General features: G+C 33.5%; 1 protein-coding gene across 1 annotated transcript; it reads right to left on the bottom strand.

Annotated features, from left to right (window-relative positions):
• LOC106104488 (mediator of RNA polymerase II transcription subunit 23) lies at positions 1 to 13,692 on the bottom strand. The gene is made up of 17 exons (XM_013284553.1): positions 13,484 to 13,692; positions 12,905 to 13,149; positions 12,427 to 12,559; positions 11,630 to 11,812; positions 10,691 to 11,463; positions 9,966 to 10,366; positions 9,182 to 9,356; positions 8,321 to 8,490; positions 7,491 to 7,609; positions 6,940 to 7,127; positions 5,984 to 6,164; positions 5,206 to 5,351; positions 4,763 to 4,986; positions 4,083 to 4,322; positions 2,897 to 3,341; positions 2,219 to 2,425; positions 1 to 1,293 (listed from the first exon to the last, which is right to left on the bottom strand). Exons 1-17 carry the CDS (start codon positions 13,535 to 13,537, stop codon positions 1,155 to 1,157), a joined length of 4,023 nt encoding a protein of 1,340 aa, XP_013140007.1. The 5' UTR covers positions 13,538 to 13,692; the 3' UTR covers positions 1 to 1,154.
• Between the last annotated feature and the right edge of the window lie 6,523 nt (positions 13,693 to 20,215).

The following is a 20,215-nucleotide window of genomic DNA, read 5'->3' as shown; positions in this document are numbered from 1 at the left end:
TCATCGTTAGAAAGGTAATTTATCTGTGAGTGACACAGGCGACATTTTTTCATTTCTTTATAAACATTTTTAAGTTTCACGCAGAAGGAATTGCGGGCAAAAGCCAGTAACTTATGAAAATATAAATGTTTTCATTTTATATTTTATAATATTCACGTTATACAATATAGTGAGTTTTCACAAAGTTCATAGGGTCATCAGTTTTATGTTCTTTTAAAAAATAATATAACAATACAAAAATCATCCAAATTTTTTCAATTACAACGTCGCAAAATGTAATACATTGTTTCCATTACATCCTGTACAAGCTTTCCCCCGGCACCTCCGTCTTGAAATAAAAAAGTAAGTAGCCAATTTCCTTCCAGATTAAGCGCAAAATATCGAGATCCGTTCAACCGTTTAGTATCTATCCATCCATTGAACTTTCGCATTTATAACATATATAACAAATAAACAAAGTGATTCCAAAAATGTCACATAATCTCAATAATACTATCTGTTAACAACGAAACCACATGGCAATATAATTGTTTTTAAATTAATTGCCAATAGGGGTCATTAAATACTACACTGTTTAGATTATTTTTTTAAAAAAGATGTTAATACAAAATATAATAACGAACTAAACTTGACAACAGATGTATTACCTCTCTGAGAAATTACCAAATAAAAAAAATTGTTAACTGCCTAGTCTATTTCTTAAATGTCTTTGCAACGACAATGATGACAAAAGTTCATTCTGTTTGACACTAAACAATAATTTGCTAATAAATACATTTGATATACAGGGTGATTTTCAAGTATGTTGCCCAATTTTATAGAATTTGAAAATGAATTAATTTTTTGTAAAAAATATCGTAAAAATCCAATCTGACTAAAGTTTGCCCGTACGTCCAAAATGTTGTGTTCACAGTGGTCATTTTTTTCTTGAACACACCTAATAAGTGGGCTTTCCTACCATAACTTCTTTTTAGGGACGACTTACACAAAAACTGATTTTTCCGATTTTTTTATACAAAAAAAAAAACTTTAATATTATGGACAATCTGGTAACATTTAAACGCTAAAATGATAGATTTTAAGGTCCTCGAACTGCAAAAAACCGTTGTTCCGTCCGGAATCATCCTGTATAACAGCTGTATTATGTAAAAGTCTTATGTATTGTTTATTTGATCTACATTCAAATGTGTTATAAATCGAAGTCGCATCTGCAACGAAGGGCGTAATTTTCTTATCACGTTCTCAACTTCATTCTTCATCGTATCACCAACGAACATATATTTTATATGATATCTGTGTAACGGTTAAAGAAAATCGTTTGACGAATTTTTTTTACAAAAATAGAGATTAAAAATATATATAGAGGAAGCATAATAGACACTTCACTTGAAACATTTTACTCTCATAAATTTAAGATTGTACCATACAGAGAAAGTACTGGTAAAAAATGTTGTTCCCTATATTTAGTCTACATATTTCTTAAAAGTCTATACATAGCACATGATTTTGTATATATTTCGACCATTCGCAGACAAATACTGCAAGTTTTTTTTTGACATTCTTTATGGGTGGCCATCTTTTTTTAGGAGAGGCCAGACTTTTTACTTTTACTTACAATTATTAAAATCTTACATAAAAAACAATCAAATCTATATTTAAAAAAATAGTAACCAGACTTTTGCCGGCGACTCCGCCCACGTGGAATTTAAAAAGAAATAGTCATGTGTTCTAGACTACCCTCTATAGCAAATTTAATGAAAATCCGTTTAGCAGTTTAGGCTACAAACTAACAAACATTTTTTTTTATATGAGAAGGAGGCAAACGAGCGACGGGAACACCAAGGTGGTCAACGACGCCCAGACATCCGCAACACCAGAAGAACTACAGATGCGTTGCCGGCCTTTGAGGATTTTGTAGGCTCGCTTCTTGAAGGACCCTAAGTCGTACATCGCCAGTCAGTCATACATACTTTTAGACAACTTATTTAATTGATACTGTCGCTTTAACTCAGAGCAATACTTCTCGTCAAGACTTAGGATGCGCGCCAAATCTATCCATACTTGTAGTGACATTGACAGCTGTCAGCTAGGGACGTGACGTTTATGCCGATAATATAGAGTTGCGCCAATTCTATAGCACGGTACTAATTTTGTTCCTAACAATACATACATACATACATGTACAGTCGTACATCTATCCAAACTTTAAAAAGGATACAGTACGTCACATATGGGGTCGACGTATTGTAAATGTGGTTGCAATTTATCGATATGTGCGAGTAATTCATACAACGTCAAAGTAATATCCATAACAACACGGGATATATCAGAGTTGAAACGCTGTAAGAACGGTCCCACCATATGACAGAGGAACAACAATTGTGTTTCTGTACGAATCTCGGGCGACAATTTCTCCTTCACGAAGCTGAAATGGTAAACATTACAAATCATAACTTAACTTAACCAATTAATAAGTTTGATATAAAGTATATTTATCTTCATCCACTTGCTCTTATCTCTTACATAGAAGGGAGTACTTGGAGTACTTGGAGGGTCAGACGTGACATAATAATCTTGTTTGAGTTAAAAAATTAATTAACCAAAAAACTAAGAATAATGCTAATGTAATTAACAACTGTAATTAGACATTTAAAAAAAAATAGCTTTCGCCCACGACTCTGTCCGTGTGGAATTAAAAAAAATTGTGTACCCTATGTGTTCTTCCAGACTATCCTCTACGTCTATGGCAAATTTCATCGAGATCCGTTCATCCGTTTAGGCGACAAACTCTAACAAACATCCATCCATCTAAACTTTCGCATTTATAATATTATAAGTAAGATGATTGCAGAATAAAATTTAATAGGGCTTAAAGAAAAAAATAAAAAAAACTTACACAGGAAACTGAACAATCTGTCCTGTGCCCGCATGGTACCATATCGCATGTCCCAAAGCAAGTGTTAGACTATATTTGTTTTCCAACATCAGTTCATTAGTTGTCTTCGGATTAAACATTTGAAACGGTGTCTCTGAGTACGGCCATTCTAGCATTTCAGTGCTCGTCATAAGTTCCAATATCCTGTCATGTATCACATTCCAGTACGGGTCAGGTAACGCCGCCATTATAAGTCCTACAGCGTTTACCCACAATTGTGCTTTCATTGTGGGAATTACTTCGAACCCTTTAGTGATAACTTCCAGTAGATTGTTCCCTACCACATTCGGTGGGAAGGGTAGAGACATTAACTCTACGCAAGTGACATATAATGCATGAGCTGAAGGATTCGGGTATTCATTGAATCGCCAATCTGTGTTCGGGAAGGGAGATTCGCCCGTCATCGCTGGATTGCTGTTAAGGATTATCACAAACTAGTTGTCGCCCGCGACACTACACGGTATTACATACATACATGTACATATTTCATTTGATTTTCATTGAAAGCGAAACACTGTGTTTACTTAAATAAAATTAAAAGAAAGTATTAGTGTACAAAATAAAAAAAAATAATAATAAATAAAAATACGAAACACAAATTTGTTGAATACTGTAGGTCCTTGGCCAAAATTGTAATAGAAAGAAAAAAAGAAATAACGTACTAGTCGTTTACAGTTTTTGGCCTTATTATTTATGTTTCAAATTTATTTTACACTAGCTTTCCCCCGCGACTCCGTCTGCGTGGTATTGAAAAAAAAAAAACAAAAGTGAGTAGCCTGTGTGTTTTCCCAGACTATCTTCTACATCTATACCAAATTTTATCAAAATCCGTTCAGCTGTTTAGACTACAAACTCTAACAAACATCCATCCATCTATATTTTTGCATTTATATTAGTTACATTAATAAGAAAAGGATCATCATCCACTTGCCCTTATCCCTTACGGAGCGTCGGCACAGTATGTGCTGCTCCATACATCTCTATCAGCCGTCATATCTGAATCCACTCCTTTCTTAAGTATATCCTCTTTCACACAATCCATCCATACTTTCTTCGGTCTTCTCTTCCTTTGTAGCCATCCACATTCAATCTTAACACTTTCTGGTTTATGTTTATATTTTATTATATACTTATAATAAAAGGATACTGTCAACCATTCTATTGACAAGGTTGATATAATAATTTAAATCTGGTGCCCAGTTTGTGACCTCGAGTTCAGAGCTGGTGAGGTAGAATTGCAGGGTTTCCGTAGTAGCCCAGCCAGCTGGCCGCACGTCCTTCAACGAGCCGATCACTGCGCTAACCAACTTGCGTTTCAACAACGGCTTATCCCGTAACTTTGATTCGTAATAATGCAGTGTATTGTAAAGAAATGTTATTGGACGATCTGGAAATAAATGTTTATTTTTAAACAAACTGTTGCCCGTGACTTCGCCCGCGTCAAATTAAAAAATATAATCATGTTATTCAAGGATAAATTACCTTTCTAATGGTGAAAGAATTTTTAAAATCGGCTCAATAGTTTTTGAGTTATTCCAATACATACAAAAAGACAAATCTTTCCTCTTTATAATATTAGTAAAGACGCGCTGTCGCCCGCAAAATTTGTTAGCGCGGATTTAAAAAAAAAATCATCAGACAGTCAGACAAAAATCTTTAAATCCGATTTTCGTTATCAGCAACGCAAATACTTCCCGAAATCTGGAGTTTTTTCTATTAATATTAAATGCAGACACACCTATTTTATTATATGTATGTATGGATTAGTTAAATTTTAACTAAAACACTGAATTGAAATCAGAAAACAAATATAAAAGTATAAGTTACCATGGAACTTGTAGAGGTATCCAATGTGTTCGAGGAGTTGTTCTAGGTTCTTGCTGACTTGTGGTATCTCAAGGTGGCGGTGGACGACCACGTCCAGTACTGGAAGCATACGCAAACAAACATTGCTCAAGTAAACTGGGATAGTACCACCGTATGTACCACTGGCTTCCTCCGGACCAAACTTCTCTGGATACTTCCTATGGAAGGCTAAATGTTTCTCGTACCTGAAAACATATTAAGAGTATTGCATGCATGGAATAAAAAGATACTAACTATCGCCCGCGACTGCATTCGCATGAAATTAAAAAAGTAGACTATGTGTTCTTTCAGACTATCCACGGCATTTACGCTAAATTTCATCGTAATCCGTTAGTATTTTGGGTTACAAGCTCTAACAAACATCCATCCATCTAAACTTTCGCATTTATGTTAATAAGACTAACCAATTATTTTGCTTCCAATGTTCCGGGGAGTTTTCTTTCACAAAGTCTTGAGCTCGGTTCCTTAATTCCGAGCCTTTAAGCAGCAATAATTGGATAATGTACAGACACACTTGACTCTCATTGCCGTCTAAGTTAGGACGCAACACCTGGAAACATAAGTAACACAAACTTTAAATTCTAAGTAACCAATAAAAAATCATACAAAATTGGGAAATCTAACCATGAATAACCCCTCGCATATTGCGTTAAAACATAGAAATAATTCTTTGTGCATTACAAAGTAATTTAAGAGCCTTTGGGACAAGATTTTCATATTCTTAATTAGGCTTAATAACACTTATTTTTAATACGAATGCCATAGTTTAAAATTTATTAAACACAATTTCAGGTCAAAAATTATGCGGCTTCGTTCGCATACATTACATAAATTGTATTCTATTGTTTACATTATGTAAAACTTTTACTTGCAAATTTCAAAATTCAATGCTTCAATGACAAGAAAGGCCCTTGATGTTAGCTGAGAATTGTTTATGAAAATAACAAATGCAACTTTGCGTCTTTGCAGTAGCTTTATTTTTTTTGTCCCCTGTTACAGGTTTTACCAAATTATTTACCCCCTTAAGTTACAGCGAGAAAATATATAGCCTAAATCGTGTCTTACATAGGGCTATTTAACAAAGAAAGGATTACTCAAAAATATACTGTGATTTATGACATAAATAACTAAGTATTGTGTTTACGCCTCATAACATTAGTATAGAAGTATAGGAATACTCACAAGGCAGAGCACCAATCTATCGATAGTGACAATATTGTATTTCCAAACAATATCATTGATGGCATCCACGCACTTGTTGATATGCGGCCCGCCCGCGGGGTTCGTCACCTCGTACATCAAATAGTCACAGAATTTGCGCACATGTGCTGACAACGCCCGAGCGCCGATACGCTCCAGAATCCTAATCAGATTATCAAAAATCAACTTAACAAGTAAAATCAACTAAAACCAGTGATCGCTTTACACTTGTGTGAACATAGATTTGCTCAATTTATATCTACATATAGGTACTGTCAGAGAATATGATGGTGGTCCACATTAAGTCACATTCCTTTAGACGTTAATATTTCTGTACGAAATTAGGTTAGTACACAGCTGCTTGTTTTTTTTATTATTCCGTCGTTCGAACTGAGTGCTACATTTTAAGAGGCGGAGTTTGTTCGTTGCAAGATACAAGACAATTTTTATTTATGTGGAACACTATTGATTTCCCTGATTGTACAAATTGACCTGATTTGCATGACTGACTGTTAACCCATAGTTTTACATGGTGGCCGTGAGGTGCTAATTTAATTGAGTTATGATTCAATAGTTCAAGTCTATATGATCTGATTGTATAAGTTCAGAACTGATTTACTAGTCTACTAAGATTACAGTTAGCGACAAAGCCCATGTAAAAATGAATGAAAAAAAAAAAAAGATTACAATTGTCTACTGACATTTCGAATAGTCTAAAATATCTACATAGGAAAGTTTAATCACAATGTAAATCTATAATAAAAGTGTTAACAAGTCTAATTTAGAGCCTGTCCCTAGATAGGGGCTCAGATAAGTTAAAAATGACGTCACTGTCAGATAATGGAACAAAATCCTATATTTTACATGTTGGATTGTTATCAGACAACAACACAACGTTACAACTTGGTGGGACTGGCCCTCAGTATTCAAATTCTTACTTGAAAGCAATAGGGTTGATTCTGTTGGTTTCGAAGATAATCTTCCATAGTAGACATAAGAAGAGTGGTGCTCCCGGTACAGAGAAATGTGTAACAATATCATTGTCGTTGGCCATAGACGACCACTTCCTGTATTCTTCTTCAACGAATTTCTTTAACAATTGTTTGTTTTCTTTCGTTGCTGGATTCTGTAAATAAAAATACAACACAAAAAAATATAACAAAACACTTCACTGTATAAATAAAAACTTGTAATACTGTTTTTCACATTATATAATTACCTTTTACTTTATTTGACAATTTTATGAAACAATTTAAAAAATAGAATACCGTAAAAAATGGAATTTAACTTATGCATTTCTGCTGTAAGCAAAGTGTTAAAAATGACATTTAAACATATAATAAAATTGGTGTGTCTCCGATTTCGACCAGACTTTCACTAGAGGAAAGCTGACACAGACGGGCATTTTATAGGCTACTTTTTTATCTTAATGTTGCATGCACGAAGTCGCGGACAAAAGCCAGTATGAATTATATTTATGAATGCTTACCTGAGAGAAGAAATCAACAAGTACAGGCGGGAAGCACTGCAATGTATGCTGCGACCAATTATGCGGAGTATTTGTCATTATAGTAGATAGTAACTCTTTTACAGCGGCACTATCACTTCCTGTAATATATTACAATCACTATAAAAATATTTAACCTTACTAATAGTATAAATGCGAAAGTTTAGATAGATGAATGTTAGTTAAGAGTTGAAGGGATTTAGATGAAACTTGGCATAGACTTAGAGGATAATCTGGAAGAATATATAACCTATTCACTTTTGTTTTTTTAAGAGTTGCAGGCAAAAGCTAACTATATACTTCATTGTACCCGCTGTATAGTCGGAAACATTTATTTCCTATCCACTTTTTAAACTATGGAACTGTGACAGCAGAACCATTCTTCCGTAGTTAAGTAGACTATTATATCGTAAGGTGATTATAAATGTCCTATAGTGGGATAAACTTTTCTGGCTGTTAAGGCATAAATAACTAATATACAAAACACAACATTGCAACAAGACAAGTCATTAGGGTGTATTAATGTCAAAAAAGTTAAAAACTGTAACTTTTTTGACATTGTTGTGTTACTTTTTAATCTATTTTCTATAGCCAAGGTGACTGTAATAAAATTACCACAATAATGGTCACCAACCCATATAAGTTTATGAGAATGCTGACTATCAAACTTGTTACTTTCTTACTGCAACATTTGTTACAATTTCGCAGTCTAAAGCTGAATAGATCTCGATGAGATTTGGCATAGATGTTGAGCAGTTTTTTCTTTAATTCACGCGGAGTCGCGGACGTAAACTAGTAAATATAATACATACCAGTTCCTGTCATATGAATGCCTCTAGCTATTGTGAGCACAAGCACTCTGTTGAGTTCCTCACTGTCCGCAGATACAAGGGACTTAGGCTCGGACACAACCCGAGACATTTGCAACTGGACTCCGGAACTTCCCAAACTCGTTATCAGACGCAGCGCCGTACTTTCGAAGCTGATGAAATATTAATTGAGTTACTTTTTTTATCAGTCTAGGGTTGCCAACAAAACATGTTAATATAGACATACAGTGGTTGAATATTAGTTAAAATTTTAAACATAAATAACTTATAAGCAACACAACTTTCATAGAAATAAAAACAATGGGCAAACATAAAATAAATAAAATCAAAAATAAACATAAGTAGTTTAAGCAGTTTTTTAAATTGCATTTAATTTCCCAAGCAATGCTGAAGGAATGAAAAAAAATTAAATTCATACGAAATTCTATTGGTAAGTGCATTTCTACCAACATTCCAGCGATAACAACTAAACACTTTATCGCCCTCATTTCTGGTGTACGAAGAATACATGAAAACCTAATGGTATATGGTTGTTGTATTGAATTTTCTTATACCAGTCAAGGCATATTTGCATTTTTGACAAGTATAGTGGCAACATCTTGCTGCATTGTTTTGCATAATTATTGTTAAGTATAGTAAGTAGTTTTGAAGTCAAAATATTGTACTAGTATCAGTAGCCAATTATAATTAAAACTTAATAATACATAAGTAGTATAGACACTTCAACATATGTCTATTATTAGTTCAAGTCTTGACCACCTTCATTTTGCAGCAGTCAGCTAAAATTGCATAAAATACCATGGTTTATAGCCTATCCATTTATTCAATGTTTTGTATACATACCAAAGTTGCAATTGTGTTTGATTTGCTTGAGGACAGGCAGCCAAGGAATGTAAATGCGAAAGCAAAGTAACTCTGTAATGTGGTTGTATGTGATGGATCCGATATGAAAACATATCCAACAAGTTATGTAGGATGCCCCACGCATGGGACTTGAAAACATTTGGTAACAGCTGATCTGTGGACATAAGGAAAACAGTAAATACAATTATTTATTAAAAATATAAATACATACATACAAATCCCTCATATTTGATTGTACCATCATACTAATATTACAAATGCGAAAGTTAAGATAAATGGATGGATGTTTGATAGAGTTTGTAGCCTAAATGGCTAAACAGATTTCAACTAAATTATGTATAGATGTAGAGGATCGTCTGGAAGAACACATGGACTACTCACTTTTGCTTTTTTTAATACTACGCAGATAGAGTCGCGGGCGAAAAGTAGTTCTTAAGCTCAAAGATATGTAAAGCCTACACACAGCAAAGCATGGTCGACTATCGCCTAACAACAACAAACTTGGGTAAGTTCAAGCTCCAAGGGTAAGCTCTTCAGTAGGGGTGAATAGAATAATGGTTATAATTTTTAAACTAATAAACCACTTTTAGTACTCTTTGAGTCAAATAACTATATCTAATCTATATAAAATGTCCAATTAAACAATGCAATATCTGCAAAATCATTTGAAACATCTTTGTTAACATAAAATTAATGTAGACTCTATTTTTTAGTAAGATGGATACTTTGAAGATTATTAAGTTATCTAATAAAATATACTTACTTATAAACCCTTTAATACCTAAGGATTCAATCTCTGTGTAAACCAGCAATCGACTGTATGTTTCAACTAATGCGGGGGCCATCATATTACTGCTGGGCAGGTTTGTTTTGTTCTGAGCCAATTTTGCAACATGAGTAACTATAGAATGTATCACAGACATTTTGCAATGCAACGTCAAACTATCCAATATGCACATGGATAGAGGAACTGTTGGCAATGGTGTACTAGTACTACCACTTGGTAACGCTTTCTGAGCACCAAATAATGTCTCGATAATAATTCCCATCGGTCTTGTATAGCATTCTTGCTTTGTTGAATATGCATTGCATAATAAAGGTATGCGATAATCACCACCCATTAAAGTTGGTGTGTTATTTGATGACATGAGATGTTGGAGAAATCTGTAAGCGGGAGAAAATTGTACTTATATTATCCAACAGTAACTTAAGATGTTTCAATAAATGGAATATCAAAAATATATCTGTACTAAGACTAATGAATTTATCATGAATTAAACAAATAGTAATGCTCCATGTTTAAAATTTCATTAAGATTCTTTAGGCGTTTTGGAAATGTATAGTAACTTCCAAACTACATTCCATTGGTCCAAACTTTTGCATTTGACTTAATTGTATGATGGTGTATTACACATTCAAAATATTACATTTGTTATAATATCAACAATATAGACAAATTCTTTGTATTTAAGAATATTAAATACTTACTCATACTGCACTTTCAAATTTTGTGGCATAGACATAGTTTTATGTTCAGTTTCGGCTTTCTTAATCAAATGCATCCAGATACATACAACAGCCATCTGATGTGTGCTGTGCGCTTTTGTCCAATCCGGAACAGGCAGAGGTTCCTTTTCAGGATATAACAGCTCATGCAATTTTATAATCGGTAGGAAATCAGACAAGGGGTGTCTTTGAATGCTTCCCGATATAAACTGCAAAAGAACCCACATCAAATGGTCTCGTCCTTTCTTTAAATTGTGTCCGGCTAATTTGTTATGCAAACCCATAACAATGTTGGAGAAGGAAGCGAACCCAATCAATATTAAATATATGACTTGGGAAGACAGATGTAACCAACACCAATGTGTAGAAGACATTTCATCATCTTCATCTTCTTGTTCACTTTTTTCCATTGGTGATATCATTAGTTCAACAAGTTGATCTTCAAGCGCTACGCAACGCTGTTTGTGCTGTTTTTGCAAGCCCAGCATCGAACACATCATGTCTCTTGAGTATGGTTGTTGAATAACATGCCTCAAAAGTGCTATTTGAGGCTTTATCAGATCATCATCATATGGCAAGTTTCCTTTTAATGTGAATTTCAATGTTGTTGGATCAAGTCTCCATGGGTTGATCAGATGGTCAGCGTAACCTGAGAACTCGACCACTGGCAGCATACTTGAATGACCAATTATTGACACCATTTGGGCGCAAGGTCTAAATGTCTCTATGAAACTGGTGAAAAGAGATGCCAATTGCTGCAAAAGAAATTGAACAGTTAAATTATTACAGCATTGAGTTAAAAAAAAAAAAAACTGTTTGTAATTTTTCATTTTTGTGAGTTGCAAATAAGCTAAAGATCATAAATATCAATAAAATATGGAACTAATTTAATATAAAAATTAAACATTAAAAAATAGTTACCCAATGAGGCCATTGATTATTATCTGGATAGTCTTTCTGTATTTCTGTTACTACGAAATATGCAGGTAGCAGTGAGGCATTCCGGTCGAATATGTACTCAATAACATTGCACAATGCCTTTACTTGTGGTATGTTGCTTGAATTAAGGTACAATGGTAAAGTGAGTGCTTTTTCACGGCAGCCCTTAAAACATAATTAAAAACAAAATTGCTTCATCAATTCAAACCAAATATGATAAATTTATTAATACTTCTTGTACAGAAAAGAAAAGATTTTTTTTCAGCAGTAGAGGTTCATTACTTTATTACTAATATTAATCCTAGCTTTTTAATTGCATTTTTGTTTTAAAGTCTATAAAAAAAGGTGGTAAACATTCTGATTTAGTGATTACAGGTGTATTAAATTCTGGCTAATATGTGTTGTACTATATTCTAGGTCAGGGTTAGTCAACTTGGTTAATTCCAAGATCTACTGTTCATTGAAAATACCCTGTGCAAACTACAAATTACATATTTCATGTAATCTTAAATTAAACAGCATAATTCAATATACATAAATGTAGAACTAGCTTTCATCTGTGACTCTATCGGCATGAAAATAAAAAACAAAAGTAGTCTATGTGTTCTTCCAAGCTATTCTCTTTGTTTATGCCAAATTTCTCTAAAAATCATTGATCTAAACTTTGTTGTTTATAATATTAGTAAGAAGCAAGATTTTTGAAGTCTGTGGTATTTTTATTTTATGGTATTGCCATGATCGACTGAATTAATAAATTCCTCTCTACTACCTATTCTTACCTTCATAATTTCTCTTACTCCTTTATAATCAACACCACCAATTATTCTTCTGATGAAATGAAAACTGTGAATCCAGAAGTCTGTATTCTTCCAATGCAGTTTATCACTGCTTAAAATGCAGTCACAAACCATACTGCAAAAATGTTTTTTTTAGAATGTGAACTGATAACTTATACATAACTTAAATACAATCAACAAAAAATTAAATAATTATTTCATGTATTTAATGAATAAGTAAATAAATGACAACACTCTAATGAAGATCACAAATTGTATGACACCACACCTGTCTAAAATCATTCATTAGTCTAGATAACAGGTCACCATAAAATTGTCATACAAAGAAAACATTAATGTCCAAATTAAGTAGGTTTACAAATTAATAAATGTGAATAATGTACCTCTGATGACTAAAGCTATAGCTTATCAGTCAATACACATGAGGGGTTGAAGTAGTGATTTAAGTAACATTTCATACCGTGCTTGCAGGACGTTAGTATTGACCAAATTCTCTAGTATGGTCAATAATAGTTTCATTTTGTATTGATTTGGCAGAACAGCTGTGTGCGTTATATAATTCCGAATAGCAGATTCCTGCAATTCTGCATTTAGAGTTGACATAATAGCACATAATCTTTTTTGATACTTTGTTATTTTCTCAAGTTCGTGATCTGGTTTGTGTACAAGGTAACTACTAAATGCTTCCTCCACAGGGTTCACTCGCTGAAAAATGTAAAATATGTAAATAGCTGTAGGTATGTTCTTTTATTAATAAGTAGTATTCATACAAATAGTCTAGTTAGTGGGTGGTAGTATGGGAGAGGCACCGGTGCATTCTACCAGATGGCCACGAAGAGTTTTGATGGGTAAGCCCTACATAACTTTGTTCCACCCCGGGGTCCGTGTCTCTGTATTAATATTACTTCTCCAAAAACAAAAAACGAAACACCGTTTTGAAAACGGTAGTAATATGAACGTCGCTAGTGAGGCAGGGTCGCAGCTACACTACATTCTAAAGAATGGAAAATTGTAAGATATAAAACTAAATCGAACTTACCAGTATGTCATTGACAATATTCGTAATTTGTGTATCGGCCATTTTTATAGGCATCTTTGTACTGTCTCGGTAACTATAACCTTAAATCCATTACTACTACGAAACAACAAAACACTGTAAAGAACTCAATGCAAAGTATTCGTTAGAGCACATACAAAGTAATCGATAACAATAATGTAATGTAATGTCATGAAAATCGGTATCCAAAGAGCATATAAGTCTATATTCTATGCAGAGAGTTGATATCCTCCAATCAGAGGACAACAAAACAATGTTGCCAATATAGAAAAAAATCATACAATCAATTGAGACTCACCTCCTTACGGAAGTTGGTTAAAAAACGGCCAAGCTCATTACGTAGAAAAGATTCTACTGTTCAACTGATTAAACTGCGAAATGTCCCTGGGTTATACGAAATTAAATCTGATCAGAAATGTATCATTGCCCAAGCATCGCCGTAGGCTATAAATGACATCAATGACATTATATTTTGACGTATTGATGTAGAAGTAGAATGTTGCAATATAAAACATTTGGGGAGCGGTCACAAAATAGGTTTTCGATATTGCTGTTTCTAATTTTCGAAAGTGCTTACTCCTCTATATGAGTTTTCTGTACAATTACACCTATTTTTAAATTCTTTACAGAATAAGAAATGAATTATAAGCCTTGTTCTGAAATACAATTGACTTGAACTTAGTTAACTTGGTGCTAGTGCTGCTACTGCTACAAAGTTGTGAAAAAAAAACAAAGAGTTGCACACCATGGATGTATAAGTATAGGCGAGTGAGACAGAAAATTTTGTGCTGAATGTTGCAATAGGTATATTAGTGAATTTCTTATTTTAAGACAGTTGTATAATATAGTGAATAACTTATGTTTTCGTCAGAATATTTTTATAAATTACTGTTCTTGGGGTGATGGAGTCACCGCCTTCCTTTTCAACAAACTCTGAAGCACCACCGTTGAGTGAAGATAGTGGCCTTCTGATTACAAGTGGTTCGTTTTCTAGTGACTCCGCAAGTGGATGGCATCATATCACGTCAGAGGTGAGTAGTGATAATGAGGCATTAAAAGCATCTCCTAGAAAACTTCAAAAACGTTGCAAACTTTCATTATTTACGTTTGTTTGTCGTTACTAGGAGGTGTAAATAATGGTAACTATAGTGAGTAAATGAAGGGTAACCTTTAAAAAAGTTTGTGCAACTTTAATTTTTACTGAATTGAGAAAGGAAACATCAAATATTTGTGAAATTATGATATTTTTAGGTTAGAAAGTACTAATATCGAAGTTAAATTATTGTGATAGTTTGAAATTTGAAATGGATTACGGGCTTGTTATTGGCTGCGCCGTGTGTACAAACAATAAACAATGACATTAGTTACCGTGCAGGTTGCGACTTCATGTCACTATTTCACGTTTTTTATATTTCTACACCTTAAATATTACTAGTTTTTTGTAAATTACTATTGAATACATAATAAGCTATTTATTAATAATTATAAATTAAACTTTTCAAGTGTTTTTATATTCCTGATCCTTTTTAAATTTGGAACGAAAATAAATGAATTTTTTTACAAAAAAAAGTGAGAGTTAACAGCAATTGTAGAAAATAAATGTTTGAAAAAATACTATCAAGTAAGGTTAGGAAAAATACTTGAAAGCTAAAACCTTTTTTCAAAAATTGTTAATATTTACTTTTACTAACATATTGTAGGCATACATTGCAATGAAACATGAACTTAAAAGTTTTTTTTTAACTTATTTGTCTAATATCTCCTCCAAACATACTTCTAAACTTTTGTAAGCTAAAAAAAAAGTTTAAATAGAAGACAAACATACAAAGATAAAACTCAATTCATATTGTATTCAGTTCAGATCAAAAGTTTATTAAAAAGGTGTCAGCCCTCTTTACTGTGGAAGTATAAGAATTAATTTTAATGTGAACATTTTAAAAAGTTATGCCATTACAATTATTATTTGATAAAATCATAACATGAAATTTTATTACATATTTAGGTACATTCTGTGAAGCCCAACATTATAGGTACATACTACAGATTATCACAAGTTAGGTTAAATTGTGGTTTTAAATCTATTATACAATTTAATTACTAGAAAGATTATTGTAAACTATTGCCAATTTATTTGACCAATTGCCAAAAAACCTGTTTTATTTTCCGTTATTCACTTCAAGTTATTTGTAGTTTTGACAAACTAAATGTGTTATTCTTGTATCATATTTTTCCAAATTTCATCTTAACTAGTATACTGATAATCCTATTCTAAATGACAGCAAAAATATATTTAAACGTTTCTTTTTTAGCCAGGCTTCGTGTTTTTCATTAAAATCTATGACTAACAAGTTGCCAAAATAGTTAATCGACGAGTTGAAAAAAGCAAATTAACGTTTCATCAATTGCCACAACTGTCAACTACCCATCCCTACACCCTGTGCTGCGTCCCGCCCGCGGCGAAGTGGCGCGGCGGGACGTAGGATAAACGAAATGGCGACTTGTCACGGGCTTAACATGGCATCACGCGTTCCCTTTAAAATAAATGGATAAATTCAGGTCATAAGCCACTTTTAAAAGCCGCAGTCACTTAGTAAAACCTTATTTCACACTATTCGTTGTTATCTCCATTACGCTATAGGTTTTTAGATAGACATAATCCTTTTATTTCTTAGAGACGTGATTCTAAATTAACTGTTATATTTGATGACCACGAAGCTTCTTAGAATAATAAAACATTGCAATATGTAAAAACGTCTTAAATAATTATGTCTACGCTTAAACTCCTTCATTAATTGTTACGTCGGACAAATTGTAAGTGGCGGTTATGATACGAAAATTCGGGTCAGTATTCAACTATGATACTAAGCTATGATAAAAATAATAATACTTTGCGTCTTCTATGTCTTCAATCTATACATGTAATAAAATTGGGGTGTCTGTTTGTAATATCAAAAGAAAAATTGCAAATTTCGCGAAGAATATGTATTTGCGTTGCTGTTATTTTTTTTGTCTGTCTGTCTGTCGCGCGTTTGTTCCGGGTAATATCCGAAACGGCTTTGCCGATTTTGACGGGACTTTCTCTGAAGGGTAGCTGACATCGATAGGTATATTACAGGCTACTTTATATTCCGCGCTGTCAAAATGGCGTAACGAGTGGTCCGATTTTTAATGGGACTTTGTCTGAAAGATTGCTGATAGAAGGTAGGCACGTGGGAATGTGATAGATGACTTTAAAAAAAAATCCGCACTAACGAAGTTTGCGGGCGACAGCTCGTCTTCAATAAAACGTAAAAGGCAAATATTGATAATAAAGAATGGTGGCTGTTATAATGTGCTGTATTGGGATTCGGACTGCCTTTAAAGCTTCTCAGTCATCAGTATCCGACCTCTTTGGCAGAATGTTTAATCTTTGTCCATCAAAAGTTTTGGATGCGTTATTCTTCACTCAACAATAACTTATTTGATTATGAATGTTGTTGGAATATTTACTGACAGGCGAGCTCTTGTATCACTAAATTCAAAATTTTTCTCAGACAAAAATTTAAAACACTCATGATTCTGTAAGTTCAATTATCATCTTCATTGGTTCTCCCAATACACCTGTCTTGTCTATTTTCATAAGCTTTGGACTATAATTTAACATCATTGTAATAGTATTTTCAGCAACATAACAGTGTAATACATTGTGTTGTTGGTGAACGCTTACGTTTACCAGGCGTAACAATGTTCCCCACCCACCCCAAACCAACACGGCGCATCTGCCTATTTACAGAAACGACATGACTGTTTATTTAACCCGTTGCATTATCACAGTAAAACAGCAATTGCATTTCTCACCTAACGATTTAGACCTCATTTTCAATTACTCTGACACGAGGGCAAAATAGTGAGCTAGAGCAGTAGATATTTCAGCACTGCTATTGTTTAAATTCGCTGTTAAAACAGTCTTTGTAGGGAACTTCTCGTTCGGTTAGCAATATTGCCAGTGGCTAGTAATCGACGATGTGCGTCAATGTATTAATGAATAAAGACATGATACACTCGGGGAATCTGGCGATGTTCCTTAAAAGCTACGATCGCTTGAACGTTTTACGACGTAAAAGTAACTAACGGGACTGTGCGAAAAAAGGTCGATCAGGTGCGGTGTGCGGCTAATTGATATTTTATTACTATCCCGTCGTTTACCTAGTTAAATGCTACGTAATTGGATATTCGTAAAAAACAAGGCAATATTTTTGTAAGAACACCGCAAATTTTCGCGACTGTACATGACATGTCGAAAAATATTTTCAGTTCCATACTTTTTTGATTTTTCTACTAGCTCTGTCTCTAATATTATGTATCTGAGTGTTCAAACAATGGTGTACTGTAAGTTCTATTACTCTGCCTCATTGTTCTGTCCTCGTGTGAAAAAATGTTGATGACATTTCACTGTAGTCCAGCATGGTATACTGACGATAGAGGATTTCGCGTATAGAATATATCGTGTAGTGTGTACGCTCCCGATGCGACTATGATTGATACACGACACGGGAAAGCAATTACTCACATTAATTAATAACTTGTATTCTCGATTGAACTTCAAATCCAATTATTACGTTCGATTTCCCTGCATATTTGGCTTTTTAATTTGAGAGGCCCATTGTTTGTCTGCGTGCTGGTTTAACGCTCTTTTTTAATAGTCGTAATTACCTTTAGCTTGTTATCCGAAACGCTATCGTATGTGTTTTTATTTCCACCTATTGACATTTTAACGCAAAAAATGGATGACTATGTTTGCGATGCTAATAAAGTTAACAAAGTTGTTTAAATTGTAGTAACAATACTTAACTAATGCCTAAGTAACTTTTGCGACGCGAGATATTTAAATTCCAAATCGTACTAACTCATAATTTTTAATGCTAATAGTAATCTTTAAAAAAAAAAAAGGATTAAAAAGTATTTATTAAAAGTAACATTTTCAATTAAAAACATGTATTAATGTTACGTGGATACCATTTTTGTTCATGAAAAAAATTCAATTCGTTCTGTGTCCATAAAGCTTTCGGGCTATTTTTTTAATAAATATTAAAATGAAAATGGATTTAAAACTCTGCGCTTATAAATATTCGAATAACTGTCTAGTTAATTTTACTCTATAAGTTATTTCTCAAAATTATATTTGTTATGGGTTGTTTTGACTAAAGCATTTATAATATAACAAGATTAATTGGCCAAAGACAGTTCGCTAAAGTTGGTATTATTTTTATAAATTATTATGGTAATTCTAAGCGACGCGAGTGCCCTGTTCGTTGCGGTCTGGGATTCGATTTCCAGACAATTTTTAAAGGCTGAGTTTTATATTCTTGTTACTTTTTACTTCAGAAGGCAAACGAGTGAATTTTCGATTTCCGTTTAACAACCCGATTGAGCCAAGTAGCGATGATGGCTTGACTTGTTTTAAGAATTTGGTTTTACAATATTGAAAGTAGAATCACTCATAGAAAAACATATCTCAGTTTTTCAGGTTTTCAATTGGTTTGTAAGTTTTAGAAACAATAAAATCCGGGCAATGTTTTTTCAACTTTATTTGGCAGTGTAAATGAACAGTCCCATGTCAATGACTTTTGTCGATCAGTATATCTGTAATCGCGTTAACGCGAGAGATCTAATTATGTTGCGAAATTGCCCAAATTTAGTTAATCTATTAACACTTAGCTGGCCAATCTGATACATACGACAAATCTATTTTCAAATGCTGCTGCGAATGTACATTATAATTTTTATATGTTGTTTAAATTATTTGAATAGCCATTTTATTTCTTTGCTTTGGTACATTTTAACAAAATTAGCTTCCGCCTGCGACTCCATTCGCGTAAATTAAAAAAGAAAACAAAAGTAAGTAGTCCATGTGTTCCTTCACACTATGTTCTACATCTATACCAAATTTCATCGAGATCCGTTCAGCCGTTTTGGCGGCAAACAAACGAACATCCATCGAAACTTACGCATTTATAATATTAATAAGATAAGATTAAAATTTTAGTTTTAATTATAATTTTTATACCTTGTTTGAGATATTTGAATAGCCATTTTATTTATTTGCTTATATAATTATTATTCATCGTAAAAATATGTGTTTTGCGTAGTATTGCATTTGAATTCCACTGCTATAATACTTTTATCATATAGTTGACTGCTTAAGATAGAGTGAAGGGAAGGAACTTGTTTATTGTAACGAGCATGCGGTCACCTGGATTCGCCGAAATAGCAAAGCGAAAGCTGCCCATATATATCCCGAACTGCAGATGCGTTACTTACCCTATAACTTCCCACTTCTCTTCTCATCACTTCATTATAAGTAAAGAGATGGTGGATTCTTGGGCCTCCGACACGCACTCATCAGACTGCACGCGGACTGTTTTCCACTTCACGCCTGTCTTCTGTGAGGTTCCGATATTGCACCGGGCAACCCGGTCCATTATTGCGGTTTCAACCGCTGTTAGTGATAATCCAATATGGGAAACCAAAAGCTAAGCGTGACTTTTAGTGCTATGCGTTTATTTTTAAAAAGGGATCATCTCATCATTATTACACGTATATAAAAATATCTGTATAACATCGAAAGTAATGGCGATCGCGAGGCGAGGTGGTTCCGGATGGACGGGTGTTTCCGAATGTGCTAAAACCTTTATTCAATACTTTCGAAATGTATTTCAATAATTTCGATGTTAA

Source organism: Papilio polytes, unplaced genomic scaffold (genome assembly GCF_000836215.1).
Source record: "Papilio polytes unplaced genomic scaffold, Ppol_1.0 DF823621.1, whole genome shotgun sequence".
Taxonomy (NCBI): domain Eukaryota; kingdom Metazoa; phylum Arthropoda; class Insecta; order Lepidoptera; family Papilionidae; genus Papilio; species Papilio polytes.
Note: the sequence above shows the minus strand (reverse complement) of the source record. Positions and strands in the feature narration are given on the sequence as shown.

Excerpts from the sequence above, each read along its gene's own strand:
- LOC106104488 (XM_013284553.1), bottom strand. The coding sequence starts at position 13,537 with ATGCCTATAAAAATGGCCGATACACAAATTACGAATATTGTCAATGAC. Across the intron at positions 13,150-13,483 it reads ATATTGTCAATGACATACTG|CGAGTGAACCCTGTGGAGGA; the intron begins GTAAGTTCGATT and ends TACATTTTTCAG. Across the intron at positions 7,610-8,320 it reads CATTCATATGACAGGAACTG|GAAGTGATAGTGCCGCTGTA; the intron begins GTATGTATTATA and ends AATATATTACAG.